Source organism: Heloderma suspectum, chromosome 3, assembly GCF_057233095.1.
Source record: "Heloderma suspectum isolate Gila_16-S chromosome 3, 16-S_ref, whole genome shotgun sequence".
Lineage (NCBI taxonomy): Eukaryota > Metazoa > Chordata > Lepidosauria > Squamata > Helodermatidae > Heloderma > Heloderma suspectum.
This window is the reverse complement of record NC_139460.1, coordinates 281,144,996-281,163,600: the sequence shown is the minus strand read 5'-3', so window position 1 is coordinate 281,163,600 and position 18,605 is coordinate 281,144,996. Positions and strand designations below refer to the sequence as shown.

The window sequence follows — 18,605 nt, the reverse complement described above, 5'->3', positions numbered from 1 at the left end:
AACTAGAATTTAAACAGAATTAAAAGTCAGCTCACCATAGGGGAGAAGACTGACTAGGTGACCTGTGTCCCTGCTCAGTCTGCTGTCTGGAAGCAAAATGTTGACAGGCAACTCCAAGGCTCTTTCTCTCCCTTTCTTATGGTTCTTTGACTTCAAACCAGACTCGGACTGGGTAGCCCATCAAATAGAGGACACCTTCAAATGAAGGACTGTCCTCTGCCAGCAATCCAAAAACAGAGGACTGTCCTCTGTCAAGCAGGACACCTGGCCACCCTAACTGTGGGTGCTTCCAGAGGAGGAGCTCCCAGCCTTTCCAATCACAAAGCACCATGCAACAATTCCAGCTTTTTCTTTTTCTAAATGGATTTTCTGCAGCAAGGAAAAAGTCGGGAAGAAAATAGGGGAAGGTTATGAGTGGAAGGCAATGACGTAACCTGAACCTCCCCTTGTCCCCCAAAATAAAGTTCTCTGAATGAGGAAAGGTGATGTTTCCATAAAAACTTTGTCTGGAACTGGGCGAGGCAGAGTTAGATTTCCCCTTCTAACTGCCACTCTACGCCATCACCACAGTCCCCATATCTGCCATTTATGTAACAAAAATGCATCCACTGATTGCATCCAGCAGTTGGCAACGTGCCTAGTCCACATTATGGCCGCTAGAGTTCAGTCACTGAGAAGAGATTTTCTGCAGCAAGTGACCCCTGCCACAGCGGTTAGAGCTGCTAATCACATGAATCGCTGCCATCGTACAGTAAGTCACCCCTCCGTTGCCAAAGGAGCTCATGTGGAAGCTCATGACTTGGTATTGTGATACGTCATTTTAGAACAGTCTTCCCCAACCTGCTGCTCTCCAGATATGTTGGACTGCAACTCCCAGCACGCACATGCGCACACAGCATGTTTTAGAATGTTATGGATGAGGGGCAGTGGAGGCTGGTGGCTCCGATGTCAGTGGGGTGGTGAATCTGCTCTGGGTTTCTGTCAGAACCAGTCAGAACTCTACAGGAACTATCCAAGTTATCCAATGCACACCTTGGATAACTTCTGTAGAGTTCTGACTGAAACCCGGAGCAGATTCACCACCCCACTGACATTGGAGCCAGCAGCCTCCACTGATGAGAAGGGATCACTTGCCACAGGGATGTCTGTTTAAATCATATCAAGGGAAATGCCCTCAATAAGACTCCAAGATCTGGGTTTGCTAAGAGATGCCTCCTCAAAGCCTAGTGCATCCTGATGGCCCTGTTCCCTCTCCAGCCGCTTTCACTAAAATCTGTTTCAAACACTACAGGTTTATGACAAGGGTTCATAACCATAGTTTGCATAAACACTTTCCCCCTCTGTGCAAATCACCTTTTAACCATAGTTTGCATAAACACTTTCCCCCTCTGTGCAAATCACCAAATAGAATAGATCATGTACGTGCTCCACTGGGAGTGTTGAACCTCTTTCTACCTGAAGGCCGAATTTCATTCCAGAGAAGCTCTTGGAGGCCACATTCCAGGGGTGAGTGGAGTCAAAGGCAAAAGGGGCAGGCAGGGCAAAAATACCAGAAACATATATTTTTAAAACCCTGTGTATTTTAGCCCAAAGCTCTTACTGCCAGTAATTAAGCTTTGGGAGAGGCATTTCAACCTTTCAGAATGGGGAAAAAGCCCTGCACAAATCCTGGGAAACAACCAAAGGAGCAGGGGTTGAGAGAAAGGGCATGGGGCCAGAGGAAGGGAGCCTGGCCTTCTGGGGAACCTTGGAGAGCCAGATTCAGTCCATGGGCCTGAGGTTCAGCACCACTGTGATACATGTACTGGGAAGAAAACATGGCCAATCGTGTGACAATCCACACAAAATGTGACAATCCACAAAAATGTGCATCCTCTTGCTTCCCACAGCTTCCCATGCGCAACTGCCCCATCTGAAATGATTCTACAACAAGGACAAGATGAGAGAGTGTCACTTGACAAATCAGATCTTCATTATCTGCTAACTTAACTGTATCTGGGAAAGCTCAGTTTCATTTCAGTGAACTATGGAAGGATTAAAGCTGGGAACGGAGTTCTTCAACCACAAACCAGACAAATTCGTGTCTATGAATGCATCACCCGAGAGTATGAATTAAATTTACTTATCAGAGATAATATTTTCTTCCCTCTTCCAAAACATAGTGATGGACTTTGGAGGCACCTCAATTGTTTATGCTTTCCTTCCTAGCAACAACAGTATTTCACCACAGTGTGTATTCGTACATATTCCATTTACAAGATGGCTTATTTTACACAGGAGAGGTGGAACAAACAAATAAGAGGTAGACACACTACTGGAGCACGACTTCAGCAATGGTACATTCATGCAAACTGAAAGCCAGACTGGATAAGCAGCCTCAACAACAAATGATTAGCCACTACGAAACGATTAATGACTTTTTTTGGTAAGTTCTCTCACTCCCAATCATTTAAAAAACGGGAGAGCAACCTCTGGCCCACAGAGGTTGCCTGTCTGGCCTGCAGAGGCTTGGACTCTCCTGCGGGTCCTGCCCACTCCCACCCCATCCCCTGGATACTGGGGAGTTTCTGAAGAAGTTGGGAGAGTAATCCCAAGAATCTCCTGCATGCTGCTCCCCCTCCCAATGAGTGTTCAGCGGAATCTTTTTGTTATCTCCAGTCACAGATTGGAGATAACAAGGAAAGTGGGGGAGCGATGGCTTCATCTGCACTGCATTTGTTTCCCAGTGGGAGAAGATGCAGGCAGGGAAAGCCAGTTCCTGATGCAGCTTCCGGGAACCAAATGACATCAGGGGTGAAGTATCAAGACAAATGCCTTGTGCACGTCTTGCTTTTATTCAGTCTTATGAAACTAAGCTTTGGGTTCCTGAAGTGTCTTGTGCCATCTCTTAATGCAGAGGCAGGCAACCATAATGGGCTGGGGGCTGGATGGCCGTCCCACCTAGCCCTCCATGGGCCACATGACGCCATTTTTCTTACCTTTTTCTTTTTTCTTTCTATGGAAAATCTGTTCAGGAAGAAATGAGAGAATAGCTAAAAATGTCTTCTAACCATTTAGAGATATTTTTAAAATATGGTAAGCAGTATATACATCTATTAAATAAAATAATAAATAATTGGGAGCCCTCTGTCTAGAGGCACTCTAAGGCTTATTATAACCTTATTACAACCTATTGAGTCTTGGAAGTGTCTAAATTTGATCCACTAAATGTCACGAAGGACCTAAAGATCTGTTCTTGCAATGGATCATGTTCATGTTTGACAATATAGAAAAATGGACTCTACGGGGTATTGGCGGTTTTTTAGACACAAGTTGTTAGAAGTATGTCAAACAACTGGTTAATATTTTCGAATACAAAGAAGCAAGCCATGGCAGGTTTTATGCCTACTGTGATCCAATTCACTCTCCAAACAGTTTTGCTGTTCTTGAACACATACTTGCCTCTGTGCTAGCCACAACCCACGGTGCCTGCCTGTCTGCACAGCATATGGCACTGGGCACCAACTGGAAAAATTGTGCGATACGGAAGCCACGTTCCCAGCTTGTGTATCTCTAAAGGCTGGCACTGAGACACCAAGTTCAAACACAATTAGGAGGGTCTGATAATGGATAATTTTTAATGTCATAGCACAAAGGAAGAATAGCTTCAAGATGGGGCTGAATGGCCATCTGTCAGGGATGCTCTGACTTGGATTCCTGCTTTGAGCAGGGGGTTGGACTCGATGGTCTTGTAGACCCCTTCCAACCCTACTATTCTGTGATTCTATGAAGAACACAAGAGACGCCATTCAATATAATAATGTTATTGTTTTAATCAAATTTTATTTGTCTATGATTTTAAGCTGCCTAGAGTGCTATTTTCTTGGTAGAAAGGTGGGGTACAAATCAAACAAACAAATAAATAAATGTACATCACTTCAAGCTCCTTCAGGGAAGGTAATAAATGAAAGAAATAGAAATATGATAAATGGGAAGGAAATACAAAAGCAGAATGGAAAAAGCAGGGATGGGCAACCCATGGGCTACTATGTGGCCTGCCATGGGTGCCCTGACCCCCAATCCACTCCCTCCTGCTGCTCCCCTTTCATGCCCGGTTTCTGCAGGGAAACAGGGCGTGCATGATGGCTCTCTCTGTGTGCAGAATCCCTGCAGAATCAGGCTCCCAGAAGCCTACCAAGCAGTCATTCAGTAGGCTGTCAGGACTCCCATCCTGCATGGAAATGGGGTGTGGAGGTATGGATCTTCCCACGCACTCTAGTTCCCAGCAGAGTCAGTGATAGACCAATTGTCTTTAAAGCTAAAGGTGAACAAGAGATGGTTCCGGTCAAGTCTAACGGGTGGCTTGGGTGGCAGAGAAGACAACCAAGCCCTGCCGGCTATGGGGAATCAATCCAGGACTGCATGGGAGGAAGGCAGTGGTAACAAGAGAGGAACGCACATAGGTTAGCCTCCATGTAAGGCCCACCTGGAGACAGTGCCAGCTCTACCCATCATTGCTTCCTATTACATCATCTATAGCTTGTTGGGCTAGGAAAAAATGACCTTCGTAGGAGGAGATGTGCACAGGCAGGGATTGTAAAGCTAAATGGGAACAGAATAATGAATGGGAACTGGAGGTAATGAAGTGAGCTGATGTGGTATACTGGTTATAGCCCAGGGAAACCTGGGTTCCAGTCTATTTCAGCTGCAAATTTTCCTGGGTAACCTTGAGCCAGTTCTCTCTCCATAGGACTTATTGTGAGGATAAAGTGAAGGAACCATTTGTTCAAACACAAACACAGAGTTCCTTGGAGGAAGGGCATGATAATTATGTCATTTACAAATAAAAACAAAGTGCATGGGCAGAAAGTTCAGCAGCGTGTGGAGAAAGGGTTGGAAGGGCACTGACTATGAAACTACAGCATGACGGAAGGGCAGGTAGAGAAGATGAGAAAGTGAGGAAAAGGGGGCGAGGTAAGGAAATCAAGGGCTAATAAGGGGCTGTGGGGAAACCTCTCCAAACAAAGGGAAAACCGAGGCTGCATGCCAGCCTTCCCCAACCTGGTACTCACTAGATGTGTTGGAATACAGCTTCCATGATCCCCAGCCAGCCAGATGGAAGCTATAGTCCCCCACATCTGGAGGGCACCAGGTTGGGAAAGGCTGTTGTATGCTGTCAGAACAAAGACTAAGAGGGGAAAAGGCAGGACAGCTGGGTTTGGAATACATTTTTAATGATTTATTTGAACAGCCTCCAGACATAAGCACTTTGCATCATTAACACTGATTAAGCCTTTGTGCTTTTCTCCAGGAATCCATTGGGAAATAAACTTCAACGGTGATGTGATGCGCATGAAGATTCCATGCAGAGATATTACACCTGACTGGCAGCAACAAAACTTTGGAAGAAGCTTCACCACTGATGAATAGTAAGCCACACATTATTTCAAGGGCTGTATCCAGATAGCACTGATTTCAGCTTGCCATATTTAATTCCAGAACTGAAATCTCAGTTGATACAACCAATCACCATTCTTCCAAAGACATCATGGCAGAGTAGATGGGGTTTCCCCACAGGTTAATTTCACAACAACCTGTTCCTTTGAAAACTGATGCAAAACAAGGACTGCAGGCTCTCTTAACAGCACAAGCCTCCACCATGGAATGCAAAGCGCATACATTGATTCAGCAGCGGACATCCCTAAACTCAACATACTTCTGTTTCTAAAGGCATGGTGAAACAGATGTATACAACAATGTTTTGGGAGGCTCACAAATGATAATCTAAAAATGGTTGAGCTTAACCAACTGAAGACACTTGATATCTTTAATATTTCATAAGGGGCATTTAATAATTTACCACCTGAACTGGTTACAAGCAGTACCAGACTGAACTTATCTCCAGAAGGAAAAGCAACCCAATAATTTCAACAATGAATATGAAGAGTTAAAGACAGAGTAATTGAATGAGGTCATGGCACTGAAACCCACAGTATTCATGTGCACCGTGATTGGAGAGTAGACTATTCTGAGTGGCCGCTTAGTAGAAAACATAGTTTAATAAAAATAATAATAATACATCACACATATTATAATTAAGCTGCAGGATTCCATGACTAGCAGTCTTGGTTCTGTTCGCTGCACTTAAGTAGGATACTCAGGCATGAAAGCCATTAGCAAGGATATTTATGGAAACTTATTCCCCCATATCTGTGTAGCTATACTCTAGAGCTTGTGAGATTTTGCTGGAGCCAATCAAAAGCAGTGTCAGAACAGAACAAGCAACATTCTGAACACCAAGTTGTTGGCCCAGGACCTTAGAATCATAGAACAGTAGGGTTGGAAGGGGCCTATAAGACCATCGCGACCAACCCCCTGCTCAATGCAGGAATCCAAGTCAGAGCATCCCTGACAGATGGCTGTCCAATTTCATCTTGAATGCCTCCAGTGTGGGAGAGCCCACCACCTCCCTAGGTCATTGGTTCCATTGTTGTATTGCTCTAACAGTCAGGAAGTTTTTCCTGATGTTGCTGGAATCTGGCTTCCTGTAACTTGAGCCCATTATTCCATGTCCTGCACTCTGGGATGATTGAAAAGAGATCCTGGCCTTCCTCTCTGGGACAACCTCTCCAGTACTTGAAGAGTGCTATCATATCTCCCCTCAGTCTTCTCTTCTCAAGGCTAAACAGACTCTTGGTAGCCTTCCCCCTCTGCAAGTGTGTGGGACCTATTAAAATGGTCCGCCCCTGGAGGCTAATGGATTCCAGAGGGCTCTGGGGGATTTTCCTGCTGGTATGGCTGGTGCTCCTGTCGAAGCCCAGGTCACTCTGTGGAATGCAGAGATGACGCAGGCAGTTGACATAATTGCGCCCAAGCGCCCTCTCCCTTTGAGCAGAGCCCAGGCAGCTCCTTGGTATACACCTGAGCTGAGGGCAATGAAGCAAGAGGGGAGATGGCTAGAATGCAGGGGGAGGAAAACTCGTGCTGAGTCTGACCAAACACAGGTTAGAGAGCATTATTGAGCCTACTCTGTGGCGGTGAGGGTGGCAAAGAGAGATTTCTTTTCCACCAGTATTGCATCTTCTCATTGTCATCCAGTGGAGCTTTTCTGAGTGGTTCATGACCTGCTACGATCTGGGCCAGGGAGAGAGACTGTGGAACCCTCGGTTGCATGCTGTGATGAGTTTGCACATTACTTTGAAGATAAAGTCACTCAGATTCGTTATGAATTGGACACCATGACTAATGCAGTTCCATTGGTAGAGTGTTCAGAGCACCATCTGGTCCAGTTCTATTGGATGAGTTTCCGTTATTGAGGCCTGAGGATGCGGACAAGGTGCTTGGCCAAGTCCTATTGACCGCTTGTGTGCTTGACCCTTGCCCTTCATGGCTTATTAAATCAAATAAGGAGGGGATGTTCGGCTGGGTCCAGGAGGTTGTAAATTCCTCCTTGAGAGAGGGAGTGGTGCTGGCTGCTTTAAAAGAGGTGGTAATCAGACCACTCCTGAAAAAACCTAACCTGGACCCGGAGAATGTTAACAATTATAGGCCAGTGGCCAACATCCCCTTCTTGGGCAAGGTGCCTGAGTGGATGGTTGCAGGGCAGCTCCAGGCACTCTTGAATGAAACAGATTATCTAGATCCATTTCAATCGGGCTTCAGGCCTGGTTTTGCAATGGAAACTGCCTTGGTCACCCTGTGGGATGACCTCTGCCAGGAGAGGGGCAGGGGGAGTGTGACCTGTTGATTCTCCTGGACCTCTCAGCGGCTTTCAATACCATCGACTATGGTATCCTTCTGGAGAGGTTGTCTGGGTTGGGAGTTGGAGGCACTGCACTGCAGTGGTTCGCTCCTACTTGGATGGCCGATTCCAGAAGGTGGTGCTGGGGGATTATTGCTCTGTGCCATGGCAATTGTGCCATGGGGCTCCACAGGGCTCTATTTATCCCCCATGCTGTTTAACATCTACATGAAATTGCTGGGGGAGGTTATCCGGAGGTGTGGGCTGAAGTGCCATCAATATGCAGATGACACCCAGCTCTACCTCTCTTTCTCATCAAAACCAGGTGAGGCAGTGGCTGTTCTGAATCAGGGCCTGGGGAAAGTAATAGACTGGATGAGGGCCAATAAACTGAAACTCACTCCAGACAAGACGGAGGTACTGTTAGTGGGTGGTTTGTCTGCCCAGCTAGGTGATATTCAACCTGTTCTGGACGGGGTTGCACTCCCCCTAAAGGATCAGGTTCGTAGTCTGGGGGTACTCTTGGATCCAGAACTGTCACTTGAGGCACAGGTGAACTCAGTGGCACGGAGCACTTTTTATCAGCTTAGGCTGGCATACCAACTACGCCCTTATCTGGACAGAGATAGCCTAGCTACAGTGACCCATGCTCTGAAAACTTCTCATCTGGATTACTGCAATGCGTTATATATGGGGCTGCCTTTGAAAACGGTCCAGAAACTTCAGCTAGTCCAAAATAGGGCAGCAAGATTGTTAACAGGGACTGGCCAACGAGCTCATATTATGCCAGTACTTTTCCAGCTGCACTGGCTGCCAGTCCATTTCCAGGCCCGATTCAAAGTGCTGGTGTTAACATTCAAAGCCCTTAACGGCCTGAGGCCAGGTTATCTGAAGGATCGCCTCCTCCCATATGTGCCTGCCCAGACCTTACGATCATCCTCAGTGGCCCTTCTCTGTGAGCCCCTGCCAAAGGAAGTGAGGTAGGTGGCTACTAGGAGGGCTTTTTCTGCTGTGGCACCCCAGCTGTGGAATGAGCTTCCTAGTGAGGTTTGCCTGGCACCTATATTGTCTTCTTTCCAGCGCCAGGTGAAGACCTTTTTATTTTCCCAGGCATTTTAGCTCTTTAGACTTTTAGCTTTGCTGTTTTAAATCTGTATTTTAAATCCCTGCACTCCTGCTAGGTTTTATTCTGGTTGTATTATTTACTGTGGTTTTCATGTTTTATATATTTTATATTGTTTTACTGTGTGCTCTTTGGTTTTAATTTTTGTGAACCGCCCAGAGAGCTTTGGCTATTGGGTGGTATAGAAATGAAATAAATAAATATACATGCCCAGTTCTTTCAGTCTCTCCTCATAGGGCTTTGTTTCCAGTCCCCTGATCATCTCTGTTGCCCTCTTCTGAACCTTTTCCAGTTTGTCTGTGTCCTTCTTAAAGTGTGATGCCCAGAACTGGACACAGTACTCAAGATGAGGCCTAACCAGTGCTGAGTAGAGGGAAACTAGTACTTCACATGATTTGGAAGCTATACTTCTATTAATGCAGCCCAAAAGAGCATTTGCCTTTTTTGCAGCCACATCACACTGTTGGCTCATATTCAGCTTGTGATCTCAACAATTCCAAGATCCTTCTCGCTTGTAGCATTGTTGAGGCAAGTATCCCCCGTCTTGTAACTGTGCATTTGGTTTCTTTGTCCTAGGTGCAGAACTTGGCATTTATCCCTATTAAATGTCATTCTGTTGTTTTCTGCCCAGTGCTCCAGTCTATCAAGATCAAGATTGAATTTTGTTTCTGTCTTCCAGGGTATTAGCTGTCTCACGCAATTTTGTGTCATTTGCGAATTTTATAAGCATTCTCTGCACCTCCTCCTCCAAGTCATTAATAAAAATGTTGAAGAGCACTGAGCCCAGGCCTGAGCCCTGTAATACCCTGTTCATTACCTCTCCTTCTCCAGAAGAGAGAGAATATGCTTGGACAGTTAAAGTAAGATCTCTATTTTGAGAGACAGAGAGATTTGTGCTTCCCTGTGTGAAATGCTGTCTCAAGAATTACCAGTCCCAGAGTTCCTTCTACATAGGCAGGAGGAACAGGCAGCTGAGAGGAAGGACAAAGCACCACAATAATCAGGGACACTGATCCCAGCAACAGTGAGAGCCAGTGCTGCTGGTAGGATTTACAGGCCCAAAATATAAGTGAGCGCATGTCTACTTCATGAGTATCCTGTATTTCTTTCTGAGAAATGTCCTTGCAAGATTTTGTATCTGAAAAAAGTGTGCACGCTACCCACGCTTATTTTATTGGGAGATAATGGAGATAATGAGATTTACCCCCCCAAAAGCAACTAATTTTCAGTGACGTGTACATAGCCCGACAGATATTTTTGTACACTCTCAGAGACTATGGTAGAAGCTGAAAGAAATTTCAGCAAGTTAGCACTGTCCAAAAGCTGCAGGTGCTCTACTATGGGGCAAGAACATTTATGCTACCTAGCTATTGCATCTACTGAGTGTGGATTTGCAAGAAAAATGGACTCCGGCAAAATAATTCATGATTTTACAATGAAGCAGACCATAAAAATAAAGCTTTACAGTGAACTGATCTATTTATAAAATGTTTGCAGCTATGTTGGTCCATTAGAATTTTTAAAAACCTCCAAAGCATTGACACAATACCTTTATTAGGGCCAAGCCAAATGCTACAAAGCTTTGTAGGCCTCTTCTTCAGGCTGGATGTTATATTAACTAAAAATAGCCTAAAGGAGTGGGGTGTTTTGGGATATGGTAGAAAAGCCCCAGTGTAGACCATGCCGTAATTTCAGAAATTTTGAAAATGTGATTTCAGAATTAAAACAGAAACTTTTCTTTCATGACTCAAGATTGTACATATGGGACATAATTGTGTTATGTGTTTAGGGTGGAGCCTGTGTTCCAAGTTTGTTCTTGGATCCTACCTGACTGGGCATGGTTAGGGGCCACAGAATGCTAGCTGACTGTGGGAAGCAACAGAAAAACCAGGTGGGAGGAGGAATGGAACAGTATTCTGAACAGGAACACTAGTCACTGAAACATTTTTTTGTATGCTCTCTTTTCCATTAAAAGCCATTCTACAAATTATGCAGAATGAGGCAGCAGAATTCTGGACTGGACTGTTTTAGATTAGCAGATGGGGACTTTATATTTCTGAATGCCCTCCCATATAAAATTACACTTCCTGCATAAACTAACACCTCAGAACAAATTTTTAGCACAGTCCAGATTTACCACTTCGTTTTCATATGGGGAAGCTCTTGTGCAAGAGCTTTAAAAACTTAGCAATCAGTGACAGAACTGACCAACATATGCAGCAGATTCATGTGGTGCAACCTTTCCTGACTTCTGACTGCAGACTGGGAGAGGAATTGTATTTGAATGCTCCCTATGGAAAAGAAAAGAGCCTCTGCAAGAAAACAACTAGCATTATCAGGACGAAAGCTAACCTAAGTTCAGATACAACGTTGCACAAGTGGACATCTACTTGCACAATGGGACTTTCCCATCCTCTCCTCCTCCTGCAGCCTCCCTGAACACCCCGAAATCTGTTCCAGCAGGTCCCCCAACCCTCCCGAGCAGATTTGGGGCACACAAGGGCTGTGGGGTGGGGTGGGAAATCTGTTCTGCCAGTGGTCTCCCTTCTACTGACAGAGTAACACCATTAGATTCAAGCCAGAGAATGTTTCGTCTTGACATGCTAGTTTTGTACATGCAGGAACAATTTTTAGAGGGACATATTCAAATATGCAGTTCATCCATCTACAGTCTGAAGTGAAGCACCTTATGAAAAACTGTATCAAGTTAGTCTGTTGCATGAGTAGATCAGATCTGAAAAAGTCCCTCATCTAAAACAGAAGCTGAAAGCATGGCTGTGGGTTTTTTTTTTAAGAATACGTGTACTGTACATCCCTAAACACAGACACACCTGTTTTGTTTCAGTGCGCACATGCGCGCGCGTGCACACACACACACACAAAGTCATGTCATGTAAATCCCGTGCTGCAAATCCTTCTATACTTTCACCAGTACAAGAATTGCCATATTGAGTTTCTATAGTTTAATATCCAACAGGGACACATGATTAGACAATACTTAATTCCCAGCTTTCACTTATGACTTTATCTCTTCAAAGTGCTGTACAACATTAATAAATTAAGCTTTATTGCTTGAATGAAGCAGACAACCCCACTTTTTGATGAAAAAATGACTTGCCAAAGGCACATAAATAGACTGATTTGAGATTAGAATTTCAGCGTTACTGTTGATCAGACCAATGCTAAGCGCAATAGCCAATCCCTGCCTCTACTTAGTCAGGCTTATTTTTTTAATTAACTATAAAGGAATGTGTGTCAAACTAATGTTTTAAGTAAACTGCTGGAGGCAATGAAGTCCTAAATTAAGACTGAAAGTCTTAGATATTACGGCAGACAGGGTATGGAATAAATTAGCTCTCTTGAGCAATAACTGAAAGATGTAGGACTGAAGGTAAGTAGAATTCTACTATACCGTGCAGACAAATTTTTATATTTAAATATTTTGAAACTGAAGTCTTCCCCTACTTTATTTAAGAGTGGCAACTAGAATATTGGACACCTACAGGTAGGGTGGCAACATACGCATCACCCCCCAAAAGGAAATGCATCACCAAAAAGAAAAAAAGAGGACAAAAGATACCTATTTGTATATTCAAAAGTATAGGTGCAAGTGTTGAAATAAGTCCCATTCCTTTCATCAGTTCTACTCTACACAGGACTAGCATTGGATACTACCTAAGCCTTTATTATGCATTTGCATTACCTAATTCACAGAATTTTACCGGGAGGGGGGCATCAGTGACCTGGTTTGCACAATTACGGCAAGTGAAAATAAGCCACTGGATGTTTTAGGGTTCTAGGCTGGCTTGTTAACTATGGCAACAATCCATCCTCATGGGGCTCACAAGACATGGCAAGCGGCGCTAGCAAGGGTAATTCTAAAAATCCCCCCCCCACGGCTTATTTTCCCCACCCATCGTGGGGATCTGCCCATCGTCTTCAATTTGCAGCCCTACCTTGTTTTCCCATAAATTTTCCCATCCTTCTTCCCAGAAAAAACCTATTAAGGAAGAAAAGGCAGAATAATTGCACAATGACTTGATTGTTAGCACTCAGAGCCCTCTATCTGGAATAGAGATGGGAAGGCTTCGGGGAAAAGTTAGAAAACCCCAGAAAAATTAGAAGGGGAAATCATCACCTGCATTTCCCCATAAAAATCCCTAGGGGGAAAAAAAGCAGGGGGAGTCCTGTCCACCCCATTTTTCCTGTTTTTTCCCCAAGCCTTCACAGTCTAGTCTCTAGTCTGGAAATAGCTCCTGCCCCAATTTTCTCCATGGATAGTGTCATTCTGATGTGAAGGCCTAATATTTCCAAAGAAGAAATCCCCACCCCACACTCTACCATTCCCAGTATGAATAAACAGAATTTATTGAATTAGTCCATCAAAGATTACAAGGTAAAATACATTTAATATTCCACATGAAATATATATAGTACCACAGACATATAAAAAAATAAAAATAAAAGACATTTAGTACTCCACTTGACTCTTTAGAATTGTTCTGCAGAAGTCTAAACCAATGTACTGATTGAGGGAAGGAGAAAAATAGTATATTCAAGGGTGGGGTGGAGAATATGTACACTAGCATATAGCATACATATGTATTAAACCCACACTAAAAAACAGGGATAATTAAAACTTAATTAAAAATTAAAAGGGAGAAGAAGGAAAAAGCCTTATGGTGAAAACAAGCAGCATTTAAAATATTCTCCTTATTCTGAATATTCAAAATCTCATTTAATCCTCTAGAATATATAACCAAAATTGCTTATTCCAAGTATTAAGAAAATGACAGCTGAAGGTTAGAAATTGTATTATGTAAGAATCACATTGAAAATCTAACTTGAGAACTTGCCTTTCTTCTACACTATGAATAAATAATAACATTTAAATAAACAATTCTAAAAGCAATTCCAACAGCAACTGCATTGCCTCTCCTATAATGTGCAGATTACAGGCTTTAATACTCTCCTTTAAGAGAAGAAGCAATTGAAATTGAACAGGTTGAGGGAAAGTAGGCAATGAAGAGAAATTTTTAAAAAGAAGGGAGTTTACAGGCAAGAAACATAACATGACTGCCTAAAGTTATAAGGACTGATCTGTGATTATAGTAGAATCATAGGAAAAGGTAGATTTTAGAAATGTCCTACAGAACAAACTTGCAGATCCTCAGAAGAGAAGGTATTTGAGATGCAACTGAAAAGAATACATGTGCCAAAGATGCAAAGCTGGGAAGAATCTGTACATGAATTATCAGCAGACAGAACAGAGACCTTTAAAGACAGATACCTTAAAGACTAGTTTGAGATTTTACTAGGAGAAAGCCATTGAAGGTATTACAGTAGATTCAGGGGCATATGACAAATGGAACCCAGATTAATCCCCTGCAAACAGGAGATTATAAATAAATAATATAATGCCACTAGATTATATACTTTTTGAATGTAAGAGGCAAAAAGACAGAATGATAGTTACTACTAAAAAAAAGTGATCAGAGGTTCTCACAGCAGAAGAGAGACCAAGTTGAATGGGGTCGGAGGGGATCTGGATGAAAAAGAAAAAGTAGAAGAAGGGAACTGAGGGGAAACCAGGCCCAGAAGGAAAGGGGTTGATTTGGATGTCACAAGAAAACCAACCTCAGTAAAAGGAAAGGAAGAAGAGGACAAAAGGAAGGAGTGCAGGGAAGAGAAGTATGAGTAACACAATAAATACATTAAATTAAAAGTTGTAAGAGAGGAGTGGGAATAAAAGGGGGCAATAGGAAGGGCTGAAGCTCAGTGGGTAGAGCAAATGTTTTGCATGCAGAAGGTGCCCAGGTCAATCTGTGGTATCTCCAGGTAGGGTGAAGAAAGAAACCTGCCTGAAACCCTGGAGAGCTGCTGTCAGTCAGTGTCGACAATATTGATCTAGGTGGACCAATGATCTGACTCAGAATAAGGCATCTTCCTATGTTCCTAAACAAAGAAGACTGAGAATGGGAGGGCTGAGTAAGAAGGAAATTACATAAACTTTATGTGCAGAGGTGTTTTGGACATGGTGTTGTACATTAATTGTTATATCCTTGTCCAGATGCCTCTGATCTCTTGAGACAAGAGAATAGGAGTATAGAGAAAAGGAAACAAACCAGATTACTAACTCACCTACAAAGTCCACCTGAATGATGCTGTGTTTTATGAGTTACACAAAAACATATTTCCCCTTCTCTCTACCAGCACGTTAGAGGTAGCACACGGAAGCTTGGTGTAACAGTGCCTATAGCACAGATACAGAATCTGACAGTTATCTGTTGTCAACAGACTTCAGGTTTGATAAATAGCAAAAGCGATCATCACTCAGTGCCATAATTTCTATTCAAACACACTGTTTGTTCTCCATTACATTCTCTGGCATCGCACGGAGGAGAAGACATACTACTTAGTATCCAATCCAATACATTTATGATTGGACATGAGGTCTTTTGCTGACATTACAGAAGTTAGTTGTGGAGGTTGTTTTTCTCCAAACATATTCAGCTTTATGTATTTATTGCTAGATATATTAATAGTCTTCACTCTGCTTCTCCCTGAAAATGCTATCACCATCACTGTTCCCTCCACCTATTTAGTTCAAATTCATTTCTCTGTGGGTGCTTCTGGACAAGCCTTTTATCCTGCAGTCACCCTGTCCCATTCACAAGATTTTACAGGGGGTCCAGATGACAGTGTCTCCCACTTGTATCCCTCCCATGTTTTCCCACTGCTTATGTCATTTTTCTTACCAGAAAAAAATCCATTGAGAAAAGACGGAATAAGTGTACAATGCCTTTTGATTGGTAGTGCTTGGACCTGTCTGCCTGGAGGCACCCTTAGGCAACAATCCTATACTCGCTGAGGTGGCAGTAAGTCCCATTGAACTCAGTGGGGCTTACTTGTGAGTAGACATGTGTAGGATTGCCCTTAGTCTCACTAGGCCAGTAGTATTTTTAAATGAAGGAAAAATCTTTGACGAACACCCACCAACTCACAAGCAACGCTTCAAAGCAATCACCACAATTCCCTTCCCCCCCCCCTCCAAGTATTTTTCTTAGAATCCAGTTACTCCATTTACTTTTGTTTGGAATTATTAACATGAAAAAATGCAGCTATCCAAGAAATGTGCAAGATGCAAGTCAGGAAGCTATAATTGCTCAAATCTCTTTTATCATAGCAATCTCAGTCCTTAACGCTACAGGGTCCATCTTAAGCACTAGAGCAACCTCTGCTGTAGCCTTGCCCAAACTGGTGGTGCCCTCCAGATGTTTTGGACTACAACTCCTACAATGGCCAGTGCTGGCTCAGGATTGTGCTCATTGGAAGGACAGATGCTGAAGCTCAAATATTTTGGCCACCAAATGCGAAGAGAGAAGTCACTGGAAAAGACCCTGATGCTGGGAAAGATAGAAGGCAAAAGGAGAAGGGGACGGCAGAGGATGAGATGGCTAGATAGCATCACCGATGCAATGAATATGGACTTCAGCACGCTCCGGGAGAGAGCGCAGGACAGGAAGGCTTGGCGTGCTATGGTCCATGGGGTCACGAAGAGTCCGACACGACTGAACGACTCAACAACAACAACAACAACAACAACAGGAAGGCGCCAGCTTGGGGAAGGCTGCAGTTCTCTCTCTCTCTCTCTCTCTCTCTCTCCCACCGCATGAGAAGAGTTTAACGCCGGGCTATGCCGCTGCTTTTGTTTCGAAGGCAAAGCGACCGCCGGTGCTGATTAAAGCGGCACTCTTGCCCCGCTCTTTCAAACGGGGCCGTGGAGTAGCCAAGAGACGGGTCTGCGGCGCTTTCCTTCTGCTCTCGCCTTTCAGCGCGCCCGCTCCAGCAACAGGAAGTCCAGCGGCCTCCGCGGGAGAGGGGCATGCCGGAGCGGGGGGAGCGGGGCGGCGGCCGCGGAGAGGCGGCCAGCGCATGGCAGAACGACATATATGGGAGAAGAAAGTTTTCCTAGGGGTCGAAAGCATCTCCTCTCCGCTCCGAAATTCCCCTCGATAAGGAAGCGTGCAATTTCCTCAGCCCAAACGGCCAAGAGAGCCCCAGAGATGGGGCGGGCGGGGGGGGGGGAGGCGTGCTTCTAGGTCAGAAGCTAGAACTTGGTCCTCGGCGGCTCCTCCGCCGCCGCCGCTCGGGGCTGAACTTAAACACCCCCTTACCCCAACCCGCCCGCTGCAGTTACCTTCCCGCCGTTGCTGCTGCTGCCGCCGTTGCAGGTGGCGCAGTCGGCCGGGCTGCGCCCAGTCCAGACGTCCCGCGGCGGCAGCTGGAGGCTGCCGTTACCCGGCGGCGGCGCTCTCGTCCGCGGAGCCCCTGCGTCTGCGCCGGCCGGAAAGAGCCCGCAGCGGCGCTGGAAGCGGGCGACGGGTTGCGAGTCCCGGAGGCTGCGGACGAGGCAGGCCATGCTCCCTCCCGGCGGGTGAGGAAGTCGTGGCCCGAGTGCGGCTGGCTCGTGAGCCCGCCCGGCCGGCGACCGCGCTGCGGAGGGGCGGGGCGGGGCTCAGGACGTCCCGCGGACAGGTGCCGCCGGCCCGAGCCCCGCCCACGCGCAGGTAGCGCCGCCCACAACGCCCAGCTGGCTCGGGAACGCTGGGAGTTGTAGGACTTTTTCCTCTCTAGCTATGCGCAGGATTGTGCCCTTAGTCCCGCTTGACTCGCTAGCTGACATATCTCAGCAAGATGTCTGAGTCTGGGGAGGTGCTGCTGACCCTCAAGCTTGGCACTGCCGCGTCTGCACATACAACAGTTCCTGAACCGTGATGCCCATTTCAAAAGAATAATGGAATCAACTTTCATTTCTCCTGGCTGATTAAATCACATCCGTGGCAGATTAAGTAGCATCAGTGGTGCTCTGATTCCCCTGTTAATGTTCTAGGGAAAGCTGCCCTTTCCTCTTGCGAGTGTAAGTCCTATTCTGCCCGTCTGTCAGCTTCTCTGTCGGACTGCAGTGCAGGGCCACCAGTCTGCAGAATGCAGCTGTCGGCACAGCCCCGTGCTGCTCCGATTTCGGTGCTGTTGCCTTTGAAAAGCTTTACAGTGCATGCTCCATTGTGGTCCCAGCATCCTGCATCTCACTGCATATAGATAGGGTGATCCACTCATAGTGCTACAAGAGACCTTAAGGTCATCTAGTCCAATCTCTCTGCGATTATACAGTGGTCCTGAGGCAAGTTCGTCCACAAATCACCTTTCCACTGATTAAGCCATGTAATCCAGCATACAGTGCACCACAAGCAGGAAGCAAACACTTCCAGTTAACCAGTGGAAGCTGGTGACACTGATGTCAGTGGGGCTGTGAGTCTGCTCTGGGTTTCAGTCAGAATCAGTCAGAACTTTAAAGGAACTATCCAAAGTGCTGAATGGGCTTAGCACCTTAGATAACTCCTTTAGAGTTCTGACTGAAACCCAGACTGGATTCACCACCTACTTGACATCAGAGTCACCTGCCTCCACTGCAGTTAACATATGAAGTCTATGTGCCACAGAAGAAGAAATAGTTGCAACAATGTGGTGACTTGACTTGAGTGTCAAAGATGACTTAAGTATCTGTTATCTAGCAGCACAATCTTGGATGTGTCTACTCAGAAGTACATCCCATTGAGTTCAGTGGGTGTGAGCAGGTATAGTCTAAATGGAGATTAGTATGCCTGCATGAAATACTAATTAAAACCATTGCACAAGTATCTGAACCATCTTTTCTTGAACTCCATTTCTGTACAAACTTTGCACTTCACAGATCTTTCT

At 45.1% G+C, this 18,605-nt stretch overlaps 1 protein-coding gene across 1 annotated transcript in view; it reads right to left on the bottom strand.

Annotated features, from left to right (window-relative positions):
• SGPP2 (sphingosine-1-phosphate phosphatase 2) overlaps positions 1–17,350 on the bottom strand; it is a 58,420-nt gene extending 41,070 nt beyond the window's left edge. Inside the window, exon 1 of the mRNA XM_084847112.1 lies at positions 17,044–17,350. Coding sequence (XP_084703238.1) covers positions 17,044–17,265 — 222 coding nt within the window. The 5' untranslated portion in view covers positions 17,266–17,350. The remainder of the gene's footprint in view (positions 1–17,043) is intronic.
• Between the last annotated feature and the right edge of the window lie 1,255 nt (positions 17,351–18,605).